Source organism: Myotis myotis, unplaced genomic scaffold (assembly GCF_014108235.1).
Source record: "Myotis myotis isolate mMyoMyo1 unplaced genomic scaffold, mMyoMyo1.p scaffold_m19_p_9, whole genome shotgun sequence".
Lineage (NCBI taxonomy): Eukaryota > Metazoa > Chordata > Mammalia > Chiroptera > Vespertilionidae > Myotis > Myotis myotis.
In genome coordinates this window covers 59,812,828-59,830,657 of record NW_023416401.1, presented here as the reverse complement: position 1 = coordinate 59,830,657, position 17,830 = coordinate 59,812,828, and the positions used below count along the sequence as shown (strand labels likewise).

The 17,830-nt window shown below is 46.1% G+C and overlaps 1 protein-coding gene across 1 annotated transcript in view; it reads left to right on the top strand.

Moving 5' to 3' along the window:
• The window catches only part of ZNF341 (zinc finger protein 341), a 52,961-nt gene extending 41,928 nt beyond the window's left edge, over positions 1–11,033 (top strand). Inside the window, exons 11-15 of the mRNA XM_036323136.1 lie at positions 66–162; positions 1,935–2,067; positions 5,245–5,356; positions 5,612–5,682; positions 7,348–11,033. Of these exons, the coding sequence (XP_036179029.1) occupies positions 66–162; positions 1,935–2,067; positions 5,245–5,356; positions 5,612–5,682; positions 7,348–7,877 (943 nt within the window). The 3' untranslated portion in view covers positions 7,878–11,033. The remainder of the gene's footprint in view (positions 1–65; positions 163–1,934; positions 2,068–5,244; positions 5,357–5,611; positions 5,683–7,347) is intronic.
• Positions 11,034–17,830: the final 6,797 nt, after the last annotated feature.

Here is a 17,830-nt window from a genome sequence, read left to right as displayed (position 1 = left end):
TTCTTAGACCTGCTGGGTGAGTCCAGCCCCCCACATTACTCTCACTTCTGCTCCTTCCTATTTAGATGTGTCAAATGTGTGAACAAATACTCTACCCCTGAGGCCCTGGAGCACCACCTACAGACCGCCACCCACAACTTTCCCTGCCCACACTGCCAAAAGGTGGGTATCCCTGCGCCAACAGGGGCAACCGGTGGTGGAGTGAAAACCTCACTGTTTCCTTCTCCCCCTCTCCCCTCCTAACCCCATGAAGGCAAAGCTTGGAGTTGTCTCCACAGATGACACTTCATCTTTGAAGAGTAAGAGCTCTGCCTGGCCTCTTACCCATCGGACACCACACATGGCCATCCGGTGCTGCCGCTGGGCTGACAAGGGATGAGGCCTGTCCTAGGCCCAGGCCTCGTGTCTGAACAGTGGCCACCAATTTCCTGATGTGTTATTATCCTTGTTATTTATTTTTAATTTAAAAAAAATATTTGTATTGGTATCAGAGAGGAAGGGAAAGAGAGAGATAGAAACATCAGTAATGAGAGAGAATCATTCATCAGCTGCCTCCTGTATTCCCCCTACTGGTAATGTAACCCACAACCTAGGCATGTGCCCTGACCAGGAATCGAACAGTGACCTCCTGGTTCATAGGTCTACACTCAACTACTGAGCCACACCCGCTGGGCTATCCTTGTTATTTCTTTTTAGCAAATCTGAAAAGTCTCATTGAAACCTATCCCTTAATCCTATCAAATATCCAGGCCGTGTTCCAATTGTATCAAAAACATCATAATTTTTGTAAAGTTTGTTTGTTTGTATCAGGTCTACATATTGCAGTTGGTTGATATGACCAAAGTTTCTTTTAATATAGAGGTTTCCCACACCATTGTTCCTTTTATTTCCCTTTCAATTTATTTGTTGAAGAAACTAGGCAATTGGTCCTGTGGAGTTTCCCGAAGTCTGGATTTTGCTGATTGTATCCCCTTGGTGTGTCTAACTTGTTTCTCTGTTCTACTCATTTTCTTACAACCTGACATGGCAGATTTTCCAGGACAGCCCTGGTTTCATTTCAGCCTCATTGTAGATGTTTCTAATTATATAGTCTAATTTTGAGCTTTGGAATTTGTCGTTCAAGTAATAGATATGAATCAAGCAAGAACCATGTGCCAGATACTGTTCTGAACATTTTATCTGAATTGACTCATTTAACCCTAGGAGGTAGGCACAGAAAGGTCACCCAACTAGGAAATGGCAGGGCTAATAAGTAGTGGGCAGTTGGGTCTGTGCCCCTTGACCACTTCTCTATATCAAATGAAAGAAAAAAAATGAATGAATGCCTACCCTATATCTGGGAGGAAGGAGATTTGGGCTTCTATGTTTTCTGGCTTTTTATTATCTTTTCATTAATTTCATTAGTTATTTGTTCATTTTATTCATTTATTCTTTTACTTGTCAGTCAGTTGACTCAGGCCTTATGCTGGGGAATGTAAGCCCCTTTCTGTTCTTGGAGATCCCATATAAGCAAAGGGCTGTAATTCAGTGGGTTAAATGCGACTTTAAAAATGTAGGTGTATATTCAAGGGCGGAATTTGCTTTGCCTGGTGTGGCAAGGTGGAGTCAGAGAGGGCTTCAAGAAGCAGTGACACCTGAGTTGGGCCTTGAAGGATGAATAGGCGTTTGTCAGGGTAAGAGAGAAAGGCCCTCTGGGTAGAAAAAAAAACAAAACAGCCTGAGCAGAAGCTCAGAGCAGGCATGTTTTGACTGGACTTACGGGTAAGTAGTGGGAACCATGATGTTCTAAGGGCTATGCCTGACATTGTGGGCTCTGACCCCAGGTAAGCAGAAAAGGAGTTGTTTCCATAAAGAAATGTTGGAAATGTGGGGGAGCTGAGAAGGTGGCAAGGGCTAGTGAGTCAAACTTGAAACTGATTTATTTCTTCTGTCAGGTGTTTCCTTGTGAGCGCTACCTGCGGCGTCACCTGCCCACACATGGCAGCGGGGGCAGGTTCAAGTGCCAGGTGTGTAAGAAGTTCTTCCGGCGGGAGCACTACCTCAAACTGCATGCTCACATCCACTCAGGTGGGTCCCGAGCTCCCCTCCAGCTCCTGCCTACTTCATCGCCCCCACCCCCAACCCCCTCTTTGTTCCCCTTCCCATCCCTATCTGGTTTTCCTCCTCATCTCCCTTTAGCTCTCTTCTATATCTGCCTTCTGCCCCCTTTCCCTCCTGTCTCCTTCTTGGCCCCGTCCCCACCTGCCCACCAACACTAGAGCAGAGATCAGCCACTCAGGTGGAAGCTGGGGGTGTTCTTTTGGCTCTGCCCCTTGAGAGTCAGTCCCCACAGACCATTGTGAGCCCTGGGGGGTGGGGACGCTTTTCTCATCATAAAATTATCACTGGAACCTGGACAAAAGCCCCTCTCCTTGGTTCGCCGTGGAAACACATTGGCTTTTTTTTTTAATCATTAAAATTTTTATTAGTTGGAAAATTCTGGGGTTTTTTTATTGAAGAGGATCAAAAGATTGAGAAAACCTTAGGAAAAAGTCCTCGACAATACAAAAGCATATAAATGAAAATGAACTCCCCCTCTCACCTCAGATGGACAATCCAAATGTTTCTCAATTCTTTTTTTTTTTGCTATGACCTATGGCAAAATATACATTTTTTTATTGCAACTCAGAAAACACATCTATATACATAGAATATATTGAAACAAAAGTTTCACAAAGCATTATTTTCTCTTCTATTCTGTTTAATTTTAGTTGTTAAAATAACCACCAACAGCTTGTGACTCACAGTTTGCAGTTTGAAAAATACTCCTACCAAAAGCAACACTCTCCCCCAAAGACAACAGCTAAGCTATTAGTGGCATGCCTACATCATTCTAGCTTTATTTTACATCTATATAAGGTACTTGCTTACTTTTCTACAAAGGAGCACATACTATAATTCTATTATGTACCTTTTTTCTTCACTTATCATTATACCTGGAAGATGTTCCTTAATGCCACCTTTTTCTCAGCTTCATAGTATTTTTCTGCATTTACCATCTTTTATTCAACCAGTTTCCTATGGATAGACACTTAAATTATTTTCCAGCTGTTGGTTCGCATACACAATGCTGTGTGGGTCCCTTAGCAAGCTTTTGGTAGTATAGCTATAGTGTATATTCTTAGAGGAAGTGCGAGGTTAAAATGTATATGCAGCACTAAGTTTCAGTTTGGAATGCTGAAAATGTTCAGGAGATGGATGATGAAGATTATTGTACAACAGTGTGAATGCCACTGAACTGTATACTTAAAAGATAGTTAAAATGGTAAATTTTATAGTAAAAGAAGAAACAAGATAGGTATGTGCATTAGTAGTTTTGATAAGTATTACCAAATCAGTCTCTTTATGATTTTAAAATTTTTATTATTCATCCCTGGCTGGTGTGGCTCAGTTGGTTGAATGTTATCCCATACACTGAAGAGTCACAGGTTCAGTTCCTCGTCAGGGCACAAACCCAGGTTGTGGGTTCCATCCCTGGTTGGGGTGCATATGTGAGGCAACCAATCAATGTTTCTCCCTCTTCCTCCCTCCCTCTCCCTTCCTCTCTCTCTAAGATAAATAAAAACATATCCTTGGGTGAGGATTAAAAGCATTATTATTCAAAAGTAATACATGCTTACTTATATGCATGCATATAAGCATAACCAATGGACACAGACAATAGGGGGGCAAGGGCCTGTGCTGGGAGGCGGGAGCGGTTGGGAGAGGTCAATGGGGGAAAAAGGAGACATGTAATACTTTCAACAATAAAGAATTTTTAAAAAAGTAATACATGCTTGTTATAAATATGGAAGTAGTACAGAAGAGCATAAAATCAAATGTTAAATTCCTCCTTCAAATCCTAATTGCTACAAATTGTACCCTCCCCACTGTTCTTCCTGCTTATTCTGTGTATATACAAACACATATAGCTTGGGCTTTTTTTTGACTGTGAGGATTGTATTTTTTTCTTACAAAAATGAGACTATATTAAGCTATTCAATAGCTTTCTTTTCCCCCTTAGTAATATATCTAGGAGATCTTTCCAGATCAAGAAACACAGGTGTAACTTAATCTTTTTAATAACTGCAGAGCATTCCATTGTAAGGACCAGAATTTCCTTAATCACTGGGTGGGGGGATGGCATTTTTCAAAAGTAATTTACTCATTCCAGAGGGAGAATAGAGAGGAAATAATGGCAGGAAATTAAAACAGCCCAGTAGCAGTCCTTTCCTAAGGGCATGTTGTGAGCTGTCAGGTGAGAGCTGTTCCCAACCCCCCTCCCCCCAGTGTTTCTGCGGCAGGGCAATCGGGCTAAACTGAAGTGGACTCTGGATCATACTGCTGGGCTAGAATCTTAGCTCCCTCAACCACTAGGTATAGACCATGAACTTCAGTTTTCTCATCTATAAAAAGGGATAATGATAGTACTTATCTCATGGTTTGGTGTTGCAAGGACCCAATTGGATAAGATGTAATTCCCACCTCCCCCACGGCATACCTCATTTCAGTAAATGCCAGGACCACACACCCTGTCACTTGACTCACCTTTGTCTCATTCTAGACTCTCCCCTTCTTACACCCCACAACCAGTCCATTGGCAAGGGCTGCCAATTCTGCATTCCAGCATAGCCTGTACGTGACCTCTTCCCATTTCTTGTACCAGCCTCCTTCCTTTCTCCTCCCTCAGCCCTAGTCTCTTCTCTACATGCAACCAGAGGGGCCTGAGAAACCCTGGTCAGACCCTGTCCCTCCTCTACTCAGCCCCTGTGGCCTCTCATCAGGTTAAGAGCAAAAGCCAAAGTCCTTGTTTGGCCTTCTAGGCCCTCCCTGTTGGGCCAGGAAGCCTCATTGACCTCATCTTCTGCCTCATTCTCCATCCTCTACTCAGTGCCAGCCACACTGGCATCCTTGTTGTTCCTCAAACATCCCCCTCCTTCCCTTCTGTCTGGAACCCTTACTCCCAGATTTCCACATGGCTCGCTGCCTTACTACCTCAGGTCTCACCTCAACTGTTGCCCGTCAGAGAGGCCTTTCCTGGCCACCCTGTCTAAAATGGCTCCCTCTTGGCAAAACCAAGTCACTAGGAATGGGAATGGCTATTTTCTCCCAGGCCACCTTCCTAGAGGAGCTGCTGCCCTCTAGTGGGGAGCTCTCCCCACCCATGGCTCATGTTCAGACTCTGTCTCATGGGATCCTCATCCCCTGTGTCTGCTTCTCCTGCAGGTGAGAAGCCCTACAAATGCTCAGTGTGTGAGTCCGCATTCAACCGCAAAGACAAACTGAAGAGACACATGTTGATCCATGAGCCATTCAAGAAATACAAATGCCCCTTCTCGTGAGTAGTGTCTGGCATGGCGGGGGCTTGGGTTTACCCACTAGTGGGACAGGAAGATGTCAGGTCTGAGGACTGGAGGCCCTCCCTCCTTTTATCCTGCCCTGGGCCCCACCTGCTGGCTTCACTCCCCACCCTGCTTCTTTGCCCAGCCATTAGGATGGACAAGAGTGTCCTCATGCTCAGGGTTAGCAGAGGGCCCAGCAAGAGGGTTCTGAACTTGATAAGCACCCCCTGACCAGTGGCTTTGGGTTCTAGGACACACACAGGCTGCAGTAAGGAGTTCAACCGGCCAGATAAGCTGAAGGCTCATATCCTCTCCCACTCTGGTAAGTGGCCTTGGACCTGCCGGGAGGGTCTGGTTCAGCTAAGCCCCCTGGGGCAGACTCCCAGGCACATCCCATGAGACTTGTTATTCCTGTCTAGTACATGCCAGCCAACAAACGGTTGCTCATGTGAGCCATGAGCCAGGCTTGTGTTTAGGGTCCTTGGGGTGCACAGAGGCGAGTCAGACACAGTCCCCCAGGCTGAGGGAGAAGCCGAGCTGAGAAGAGATAACTATAAATCAGAGAGGCTCCCAGTGTGACCGAGGTGTGGATCAGATGTAGAGGGAGATCATTCTGACTGGGCCCAAGATAAGGACAGGAAGTTTCTTTGTCCCCTCGGCAGAGCAGGGGTCTCCACAGCACTCCTTGGTTTTCTGGGGTTTCACAGAGCTTCCCCTAAACTATATTCTTTAGTCTAGAATGGGTTTCTCAACCTTGGCACTATTTATTATTTGGGGCCAGATAATTCGTTGTTGTAGGGTCTATGCTGTGCACTATAGGATGTTTAGTAGCATCCCTGGCCTCTACCCAATAGGTGTCAGTGGCATCTCTCCATGTTTTTGGCAACCAGAAATATCTCCAGGGGACAAGCCAAACGACTCCTGGGGGCTAAAATCACCCCTGGTTAAGAACCTCTGGTTTACAGAAAGGATTTAATGGCTAAAGAAAGTTTGAAAACAATAAATCAGGACTTAGAGGCAGATGGCTTGGGTTTGAGCTTTGGCACTGCCACTTGCCTCAGGCAAGTCACTGCCCCTCTGTAAGCCAGGGAGGTTGAGGGGGCTATGGCTCAGGCTGAGTGTGGGCTGGAGTGACTGCATATGTACGTGGAGGCACCAGTGACTTATTCAGTGAGTGACTATTGAGAACCTACCATGTGTGAGCACTGAGGGAATCAGGAAGAACCCCACCCCACCCTCCTGGGAAGCTTCGATTTAGTAGTGGAGATGGAAAATGAACAGCAGACAAATAAGTATGTGCTGCAAAGTATGCTGAGTGTAAAGATGGAGATAAACAGGGTAATGGGGCAGAGAATGAAGAAAGGAGCTGACATGAAAAGAGCCAGGAAATGGCTTCCAGGGTAAGGGAGCAGCAAACGCAAAGCCTTGAGGTAGGGAAGGGACTGGGGGTGTTGGAGACAAGGAAAGGTGAGAGGGAGGTCTGGAGCTCAGAGAACAAGGTGTGGGGAGGGAGGGGAAGCTACTGAGGGGTGAAGGAGTAGTCAGACTGTATGGGGCTTTGTGGGAAATTTGGGGAATCATGAAAGGGTTTGGAGCAGGAAATATCATGATCCTTTATGTGTTTTCCGAAGATGTCACTAGCTGCCCTGTAGGAAATGGTCTTAGGGGGCCGCGTGAGGCAAGCGTAGCAGAGAGGAGATAGATGATGGACCTTGGAAAATTCGGGGGCTGGACACATTGTTCCGGGCAGAGGGAAACAGCAAGTGCAAAGGCCCAGAAGCAGGAACCGGCTTGATGCCGTTGAGGAGAGCAAGTGTGGTTGGCACAGTGGCTGGGAGAAGGTGAGAGATGAGACTGGTGGTAGGAGAGCCCAGATCACACAGATGCTTTTAGACAAGCCGAGAGACTGGGTTTTATTCCAAGTTCAGGGGCACTGTTGCAGGGTAAAGGGTCTGGGTGCCTCTCACTGACTTCCCTTCCCCACCAGGCATGAAGCTCCACAAGTGTGCCCTGTGCAGCAAGTCCTTCAGCCGCCGCGCCCATCTCGCTGAGCACCAGCGCGCCCACACAGGCAACTACAAGTTCCGCTGTGCTGGCTGCGCCAAGGGCTTTTCCCGCCACAAATACCTCAAGGATCACCGTTGCCGCCTCGGACCCCAAAAGGATAAGGACCTGCAAGCCCGGCGGCCCCCCCGGAGGAGGGCAGCCCCCCGCAGTGGCAGCAGTGGTGGACACAAGGTGGTGACTCCCCTGCCTGACCCACTGGGGCTGGAGGAGTTGAAGGACCCAGGGACTGGGCAGGTGCCCGAGGCTGCCCCAGGCAAGCCACCCTTCTCAGAGCCGGATGCTGTGCTGTCTATTGTAGTAGGTGGCACGGTGGGCAGTGAACCTGAGCTGGTAGTGCCTGGGCATGCTGAGGGCCTGGGCCCCAACCTGGCACTGGCAGAGCTACAGGCAGGGGCTGATGGCCCGTGTGCCATGCTTGCTGTGCCTGTCTACATCCAGGCCTCTGAGTGATGGACCCATGGTGTTTGCTCCCATAGCCCAGCCTGATGCTCACCTTTGGGTCCACAGCCTCTGGAGACAGATAAGATCCTTCCCAGTGGAAGCGAGCTGTCAGCAGAGATGGCCTGTGACTGCCCTGCCGTGCCTCCCTATCCTTCTGGAAAGCCCTGTAGCATTCTGGAACCTGGGGCAGGGCTGCTTATGGCTTCCAGGCAGGAGTGATAGCAAGAGAGATGGCTGAATCTGAGTGGCCCAGGGTTTGGCTGGTGCAGGCTTGTAGTTGGGGTGCCTAAACAGAAAAGACAGGGTGGCCCTGCCCACCCCGCTCTGGGCTGCCTTAGGGCTGACCTGCAGTCGGGTTGCTCTTTGAGCAGCCTGACATGGTCAGAGCCCTTATCTGCTATACCTTTTTCATATGGTTCCTCACAGCATCTTCAGATGACTCTGATGTAGGCACTTAGGAGGCCAACACCAATTGGTTGCCTCCCCTCATCCTATAGTGCACTTGAGTGCTGTGGTTAGAGTGCAGCTATCAGCCAGATCTGGCTTCAAATTCAAGTGCTGCTACTCACTGCTGTGTGACCTTGGGTAAGTCACTTCACCTCTCTGAGCCCTGTGTTCCTCATCTGTACAATGTGGGTAATGACAGCACTACCTCTAGGGCTGTCATGGGGATCTGGTATGATGAAATATGCAAAGGGTTCACATAGTGCCCGGCACTTGGAAAGTGCTCAATGAATGTTTCTGTCAACATGTGTGTCCACATGGCTTGGACCCTAGCTTTGGCAGCTTCCTTCTTAGTCTCTATGTGGCAACATTCTCCCCTCCAAAGTGTTTGGGGGCTGAGGGGGTCTTGGTCCCTCATAGGACTGTCTGCCCCATTAGCCTTGGAGAAGTTTTGTGCCCCCAGAATGGCTGTTTCAGAACATAGCCCTTGGAAACACCCAGAAGGAAGAGTTTCCACTCTCTTTTGAAAATGCAGGCTCCTGGGCCTTGCCCCCAAACCCTTTGGAATCAGAAACTCTGATTAGAGCCCGTGGTCCACCTTGAGCAGGTCTCTGGATGGCCATAGATGCCCCTGCATCCAGCATCCCCTTCCCCATCACCAGCTAGTCCAGGGGTAAGTAAACCAGGCTCGTTGGGAGGCTGGGAGAGAGAAAAGGGGCCTTGGCTGAGTTTCCTAGTTTATTTTCACTGCCACCCTGCCGGGCCACATTGCCTCAGTTACAGACGAAACTGAGGCTCAAGAGGGGACAGGGCAGGATGTGGCAGAACTGTTGGACTCAGTTTGATAACCGAGTTTCCTTGAAGGCTAGCACATCCCTCAGACATTTGTGCTGGGGCCCAGAACTGGAGCTCAAAGCAAGCCTGGCTTCCTCACACCCTCAGGAAGGGTAGGAAGCAATGGGAGGGACAAATGAGTCCGCTGAGGGGGTGAGAGCTTTAAGTGTACCCAGCCCTCATGAAAGCCAGGAGAGGGGCTGGTGGAGATGGGAAGTCTCTTTGAAGGACATGACATTTGAGCTGGGCCTTGATACAGAGTAGGTTTGTGTGTGTTTGTGTGTGTTGTTGTTTCTTTTGTTAATCTTTGCGTGAGGATATTTTTTCCATTGGTTTTTAGAGAGAGTGGACGGGAGGGGGGGGCAGAGAGAGAGAGAATAACACCAATTGGTTGCCTCCCACTCGCGCACCTGACCGGGGTGGGGATCAAACCTGCAACCCACATACATGGCCTTGACTCAAACCCAAGACCTTTTGGTGCATGGGCTGATGCTCTAACTATAGAGCAACACCAACCAAGGCAATCAGACTGTTGGATAATTAGGGGAAAGCAAGGTATGAGTAAAGACTTCCAGGTATGACAGTGCAAGGCCTGTTGCATTCTGGTGCCAGTGAATGGTCCAGGGTGACCAGAGATTTAGAGGCAGTGGGTAGAGCATGATAATCGCTATGTTCAAGCCTCTGCATGAACATATTATGGACACACTGCTCAGCCTTTTATTTCATATCGCTCAGCCCAATTAGGTGAAAATTGTTACTTTCCTTATTTTATAGATGAGGAAGCAGAGGCACAGAGAGGCAAACTTCCTTGCCCAAGCTCATAGAGCTAGTAAGTCACAGAGCAGGTATTCAGGCTGAGAAGGCCTGTCTCCTTGTGCTGTTAGCCACTTTGCTGTATTGAAATATGGATTAATATTGAATCAGAGACCCTTGGATATGGGGTTAAGGAATTTGGACTTTATTCTCTATATAATAGACAAGTCATGGGAGGCATTAAACATTATTAATTGTGACATTAAAGGAAATGTTAAAAGCCATATTTTTATCCTAATACAACTATTTAAGTTACATTTCTGCCTCTTCCTGTCAGTGCACACATGCATGCACATTTACCAGAGGATTAATGTTTACTGGGTAGGCACTTATACTGTGCTTGGCATGTCCTGAGCTCTTCTAGGTAGGTGCTGTGTTTAATCCCATTTTACAGCTGAGATGAGGCAACAGGCACATTGAGGTTAAATAACCCCAAGTCAAATAGCAGTAAGTGGCAGAGCCAAGTCACAGAACATATCAAGATCAGGTCTAATATTAATAGCTGCAGAGTTGGACTACAGGGGAGGAAGCTGGGTCAATATTGGGGTTCCCATAGCTGAGCCCCTCCTGGGTTGGTAGATGGAGATACTACGGCCCAAGAGGAAGGCCCTTAGTCAAGGGTCACTCAGGACACCAGGACTCCTTATAGAGCCCCAAGATACTGGACAGAATACAGTATAAAATGGCTGTCCTGGGCATCCACGGTCCCACCGATTTTGGCATCAGGAAGAGTTGGGTTTGAATCCTGTCCCTGCCCCTTTCCAGCTGTATGACTGTGGCAAGTCACTTCACCTCTCCGAACTTTCCTGTCTTCATATGTCAAATGGGGAGACTAAGTACCCAAGGAAGTTGTCACAATTCAGACAGAGAATTCAGGTAAAGTAAATATCACAAATTGGCAGCCCATAGCTTGATTCCAGCCTACAGAGAAACTTGGTTTAGCTTAAAAAAGTAAGCCAATATTTAAAAATAATGAAATTTAGCCCTAGCCGGTTTGGCTCAGTGGATAGAGCATCGGCCTGCAGACTGAAGGGTCCTGGGTTTGATTCCAGTGAAGGGCACGTACCTTGGTTGCAGGCTCAATCCCCAACCCTGGTTGAGGCGCATGTGGGAGGCAACCAATCAATGTGACTCGATGTTTCTCTATCTTTCCTTCCCTTCTACTCTCTAAAAGTCAATGGAAAAATATCCTCTTTAAAATATATAGGTATGAAATTTAAAACCTGCAATTTTAAAAAGTGAGATGTGTTTCCTCTGTGTTAGGAACAAGACAAGGATGCCTTCTATTATTACATCACCATTATATTGGAGGCCTAACCAAAGCAATAAGGCAAGAAAAAGAAATAAATGGTATAAGGAGAGGGTGAAATAGTAGCAAGATCAATATACTGTGTTCCCATATCCAGAAGCACTTAGAAAATTCAATTAAAATTGGAAGATTTGCCCAGCCAGTGTTTTTCAATGGTTGAGCTTCGACCTATGAATCAGGAGGTCACAGTTCCATTCCCAGTCAGGACACATGCCTGGGTTGTGGGCTTGATCCCCGTGGGGGTGTGCAGGAGGCAGCCAATCAATGATTCTCATCATTGATGTTTCTATCTCTCTATTCCTCTTCCTCTCTGAAATCAATAAAAATATATTTAAAAAAATAAATAAAATTGGGAGATTTCACCGAAAAATCTGGATTTCTGTCTTCTAAAATTAAAATTGGGATATCTCACAGTGGGGAGCAGTCAGGTGAAGCTGCTAGCCAGTCCCTTTCCGTGGGCACATGCATTCCATATGGCCATAGTTACCATTCTTCACTGTTGTCTCCCTGACATTGCAGCTGAATATTGATTGTTACTAACTGTACTTACCTTGATTTATCTAAGAGTAGAGAAATATTTCTAATTTCCCATGTCTCTCAAAAGTGGGAAAACAAGATGACTAGAGAGAACCACATGATTTTTCATGCTCTTAGACCACTTTACTCATCCATCTTACTGTCTGGACTCTGTGGGTATATGACTTGAGAAACTCCTGTAAGTCCTGCTTTCCTTTTCTCCCTTCCCCTTCCTCTGTCTGCCTCTAAGCTAGCTGGCCTCTGTTTCTCTAGCAATAAATGTGGGGAATTGAGTTGTTCCTAACTTTACTGTCTACTATGTGCTAAGCCCTGTGCACTGTGCTTTATTTACTTGTCACTGAGTCCTCAAGACACCCCCTGGAAACAAGCTGCCATCATTCTGTTTACAGACGGGGAAACCAAGGCTCAGAGAGGTGGAGCAACCTGCCTAAGGACCCAAAGCTAGAATGTGTAAATCTGGGCTTCAGACCTAGGACTCCAAAGTTCCTGCCTGGTCTTAGGATTTCTAAAGCTCTCACCTGCTCGGATAAGCCAGGGTTTTATTTGGAACCACTTCTTTGAGGTTCCAACCCCTGTTCATCTCCTCGGTCACCACTGTCCTGTCCAGGCTGCCAGCCTCTTCTGCATGAGTGACTGTATCAGTCTCTCTTTGGTGTCCCTATTTTCCCCCACCCTGCCATAATCCATTTTCTTGACAGCAGTCTGAGGGATCTTTCTAGAGACTGAATCAGATTATGTCACTTTCCTGTTTAAAACCCTCTAGTGGCTTTTGATCTCTTCCAGAATGAAATATAAAGTTTTCCCTATAGATCTCAAGGTTCTACATGACACAGCCCTGGTCTCCTACCATCTTTTCTTCTTTCACTCCAGCCACACCTGCCCTCTTGTTGCCCCTCCATCATATAAGCTAGTTCCTGCCTTAGGGCCTTTGCACTTGCTGCTCCTTCTGTCTAGAATGTCTTTCCCCTTAGATTTTCACATGGCGGGCTCACACTCCATTCACTTTTGTCCAAAAGTCATTCCCTCTGAGAGGCCTTCTCTGGACAGTCTGTCTAAAATAGCTCCCACCCCGCCACCATCATACTCTAGTATTCATCATCCTTGACATTATATTAGACATTTCTTTATTGTCTGTTTCCCTCATTAAAAAATACAAGGTCCACAAGCACCAGGTCTTTTGTCTGTTTTATTCACTGATATTTATGTAGTGCCTAGAACTGTCCAGGATTTGCCCAATCAATATTTCTTGAATGAATGAACAACGGCACTTTGAGAGAACAAGACTCATTCTACCTATCTCCTTCTCTTGTCCCACAGAGGTCAAGGGTAAGTTTTTCCCAGTAAGATCTGCCATGCAGGCTGAGAAATGCTGACCCAAAACTCTGGAAGTTAATGTCTGATATAAAGGACACTTCCATTTTCAGAGGGAGCTAAAAATATCTGGGACAAATGACAGGTGGTGGCTTGAAAGTCTCAGTTGACAGAGCAGGTAACCTGTGTGGCCCAGGAGAACTGGTTGGACCAGTTTTGTCTCCCCTGGGGAAGAAGGAATAGAGGTGGCAACTACAGGTGCTCCCAAACCCCAGGGCTGCCAGCAAGTGACCCTCAGGGATTCTCAAGGACTTGAAGGGTGGTAGCTGCACCCCCACTCCCTTCCAGGTTAGCAGATTCCATCTGAGTTGGGAGTGACCCCCTACTCACCAAGGATGGCTGATGCATGTTCAGGCACAGAACTCTGAGGCAGGAGGCAGAGTTCCAACTTCAGGGTCTTGAGCCCTTTGTAGAATCAGAATAAACAGACCCAGAAAAGGAAAGGGTCTTGCCCAAGGTCTCATTATGGCAAGAACGAGTCCAGACCCAGTTCTCCTGCCGCCAAGTCACTTCTACCTCAGTCTATTCATTTATTCATTTGACAAATATTTATTGAGCACCTACTAAATGCTAGGTATAGTTCTGGCATTGATGGTACATTTTAAAGCAAACTATGATCTGTGGAGATCCCCTGTTGAAGAAGTACATAAACAACAAAGTAAATGAGCAAGTTATATGATATGTTAGAAGGTGATGAGTATTGTAGAAAAAGAAAAAATAGAGGAGAGTAGAGGTCTTGGGAATGTAGGTGGAGGGAAGTTGCAGAATTATATGGATTGGCCTGGAAAGCCTCACTGAGAAGGAAACATTTGGCTCTAGGGCACTGTGCCTGCTGTGTGGCCTGCACATGCTCTAAGGAATGGGTATGGAGTAGGCTGTGTAACCCCCCATTAGCTCAGGTACAGGGGCCCCTCCAGTGTATACTTTTCTCCCACTCCACACATGCCCCTCTCGGGTTCTTCCAGGTCCCTCCTACCCCTATTCCTCAGGGAGGTCACGCATGCTCCCAGGTCCATCACACTTCATTTATTTATGGGCTTTTGTGTGTGTACCTATTTATTACTGGACACGGGACCTGGCTCTGAGCAGGTCTGCCTAGGACTAGCCAGTAGTATGTGGGCTCTTGACTTTGTGTAGGAAAGATTTCACAATACGAGTCCAGGTGACTTTGAGAGTACACTTATTAAAGCTGGGCACAATGAAACAAGGAAGGGCTTAACATAGAAGAAGCAATAGGAGCGCCTCGGTGGGACTGCTTTAGCTCACTGGGAAGTCAGAGAAAAGGGGGCCTTGGAGACAGATTCAGCAGGTTGGTTCAGGGGGTTAGCCCAGGACAAGCTGCCATTGCTCATTGCTCACCTGGTTGCAAGTCTTGTGGGGTCCTTAGATATTCCCTGTGAGGGAAGAGGAGGAGGGAGGGAATGACGTGGGGCGTGCTCTCCAGAGGGAGAGCACACGCTGGGCCCTTTGTCTTTTTTCTTTTTTTTCAATATGTTTTTATTGACTTCAGAGAGAGAGATAGAAACATTAATGATGAGAGAATCATTGATGGGCTGCCTCCTGCACACCCCCTACTGGGGATCGAATGGTGACCTCTGGTTCATGGGTTGATGCTCAACCACTGAGCCACACGGCCATGTGGGGCCCTTTGTCTTGAGGGTTTTATCTCTCTCTTGCAGGTGGGGAGATGTCAGAGGAAGATTTCAGCAAAATATTAGTTTTCCGGGTGTGCCCTTTCAGGGTCGTGGTCTCTACTGATTGGTCAGCACCAGAGCAGGGTTCATTGACCATTGCAGCTGGTCTTGGTGTCACCCACCTGGTTTTGCTGCTTTTCTGGACCTGGAGCTGAAATACCACTGAGACCTAGATGTTATCTCTAGGGAGGTGACCTATATCTGGCTGTAAATTGCTTGGCCAGTTTATTCAGATATTTCAGCTTCCCCATTCTATTTGCTAAGGAATTTTCCTAGCTTCTTACTATCCTGCCTCATAATCATTCATTCATTTGGATGTAGGCAATATAGCATAGGGCTAAGCAGTTTGTCTTTACAGTAAGAATTCAGCTCTGCGCTTACAAGTATGACCTTGGGCAAGCTGTTTAACTTCTCTGTTTCTCCAGCACCTACTCTATAAAACAAAGACAATAATAATGCCCACTTAATGCAGTTGCTTTGCAGGCTAAAAGAGCATGTAAATGCACAGCTCAGTGTCTTGCTTACCATGAAGTGCTCAATAAAGATTTAAAAAAAATTTTTTTTTTTTTTAATTTGGGGGAGAGAGTGAGAGAAATATGGATGTGAGGGAGAAACATTGATCAGTTGCCTCTCTGAGGCACCTGACCAGGGATGAACCTGCAACCTGGGTATGCCCGGAAAAGGAATGGAACCCGCGACCTTTTGGTGCACGGGATGCTGCCCAACCAACTGAGCCACACTGGCCAGGGCCCTCTTGACATGTTTTTAAAGAAAGTTACAAATATATGGCTTTACCCATGTGACCTTGGCAATTCCTACTTCTGTGGGCCTCAGTTTCCTCAACTGTAAAATGAAGATGGTATAGAAATGCTTATTTCATGGGGTGTGGGTGAATGGAGATAAGATGGGATTTTTGTATGCAAAGGTACTTTGCAAAAAAAAAAATGTGTTTCTTTTGCTGCTCTTATGAGAGAAAATTTTTAAATTGTGATATAACATGTATTTAGTAAAGTACACAAGGTATATAAAGGGCAGTGATCTTAAGTATAAAGACAGATAAATTTGTATATACCTATGTGAACACCACTGGATCATAATATAGAACCTGTCTAGCACCTCACAAGGGCCATTCTGCCTGGGCTACACCACCCTCAGAGGTGACCACTAATCTGATTCCTATCACCATAGATTTGTCTTGCCTGGTTTTGAATTTTGTATTAATGGAATCATACAGGCTTTGTGTGTGATTTCTTTCACTCAGCATATCTGTGAGTCATCCAAATTGTTGCATGCAATGGTCATTCTTTTCACATACTTTTAAATTAGCTAATACCTATCGGTCATAGTTTGAAAAGGTTGTGTATTTGCCCAAGAGACCAGAAAAATAAAACCCAGGGCTCTGCAGTATGGAGTCATTTCATCCTGTGAATCTCTACTAAGGCAGCTGGATCCTCAGCCAGGATGGCAGTTACCTTGCCCAAATGCCACCACTTCCAATCCCACACTCTAGGCAGACATCACAAATCTATCTCAGCACATTATTACAAGGAGTCCTGATGCAGCCTCAAAATTCTCAACCTAGCAATCCAAGTGATTCACACCAATTGATTTGGGTTGATAATTAAGATAAAATGAGTACTGCCCAGCTTGTGTGGCTCAGTGGTTGAGCATTGACCTATGAACCAGGAGGTCACAGTAAGGGCACATGCCTGGGTTGCAGGCTCGATCCTCAGTGTGGGGTGTGCAGGAGTCAGCCAATGATGATTCTCTCTCATCATGGATGTTTCTATCTCTCCCTCTCACTTCCTCTGTGGAAAAAAAAAAAAAAGATGAAATGAGTGTTCTGCTATCATATCTTCAAGATGTTTTTCTGGGCTCCCAAATTTATGACAAGGGACTCCACTATCATCCTCAGTTTACTCCCCAGCAATATAAGACTGATGGTGATAAGGCCTACAGGATGTGCCTATTTTTAAAAAAGATGTTTTTATTGATATTTAGAGAGAAAGGGAGAGAGAGAGAGAGAGAGAGAGAGAGAGAGAGAGAGAGAGAGAGAGAGAGAGAGAGAAATATACACATGCCCTCTATTGGGGATTGAGCCCCAACTCTGACTAGGAATCGAACTAGCAACCTCTTGGTACATGGGACGATGCTCAACTAACTGAATCTCAACTGAATCACACCAGCCAGAGCAGGGTCTTCCTATTCATATATTCTTTGGCTCATGGTTCAAGCCCAACAAGTGTTTTGCTACCTGTGTGCCTGGTTGCAGCATGACTTAGATAAGAGGGGAGGAGGCCCTGGCCAGGTGGCTCAGTTGTTAGGAGCATCCTCCCATTGCTTATTCAATTCCCAGTCAGGGCACATACCTAGGTTGCAGGTTCAATCCCTGGTCCCTGTGTGTATGGGAAGCAACCAATCCATGTTACTCTCTCATATTGATGTTTCTCTTCCCCCAGCCCCCTTCCTCTCTCTCCAAGCATATCCTTCAGTGAGGATTAAAAAAAAAAAAAAAAAGAGGATGAGAGGACAGGTTGCTTGGATATGGAAGGGTGATTATATCCATAAGATGGCTTGATTGAAGTCTCTTTGTTTTTATTTTTTATTTTGATAAAAACATTGCAATGTCTCAATTACAAAACAAACACAAGTGTGACATATTTTACAATTTATGCTGCTGTGAATTCTTGATAGTTCCAGCTTGTCTCTCACATTTGAAAAATGTCTTCCATCCTGGAAAGAAATTCTCCCATTCTCTGAGAATGGGTACCTATATATGCAAGCTGGGATTGTGGCAGATTAAACAAGAACATCTGAGAGGTGTTTTTATTCACATCTAGATCATAGTCTGTGGGGTGGGGGAAGACAAGACTCATATGTGAAATAATAGAGAAAAGTTCAGGTAAGCTGTCATCTATAATAATAAAAGGGTAATATGGTAATTAGACCGGACAGCTGAA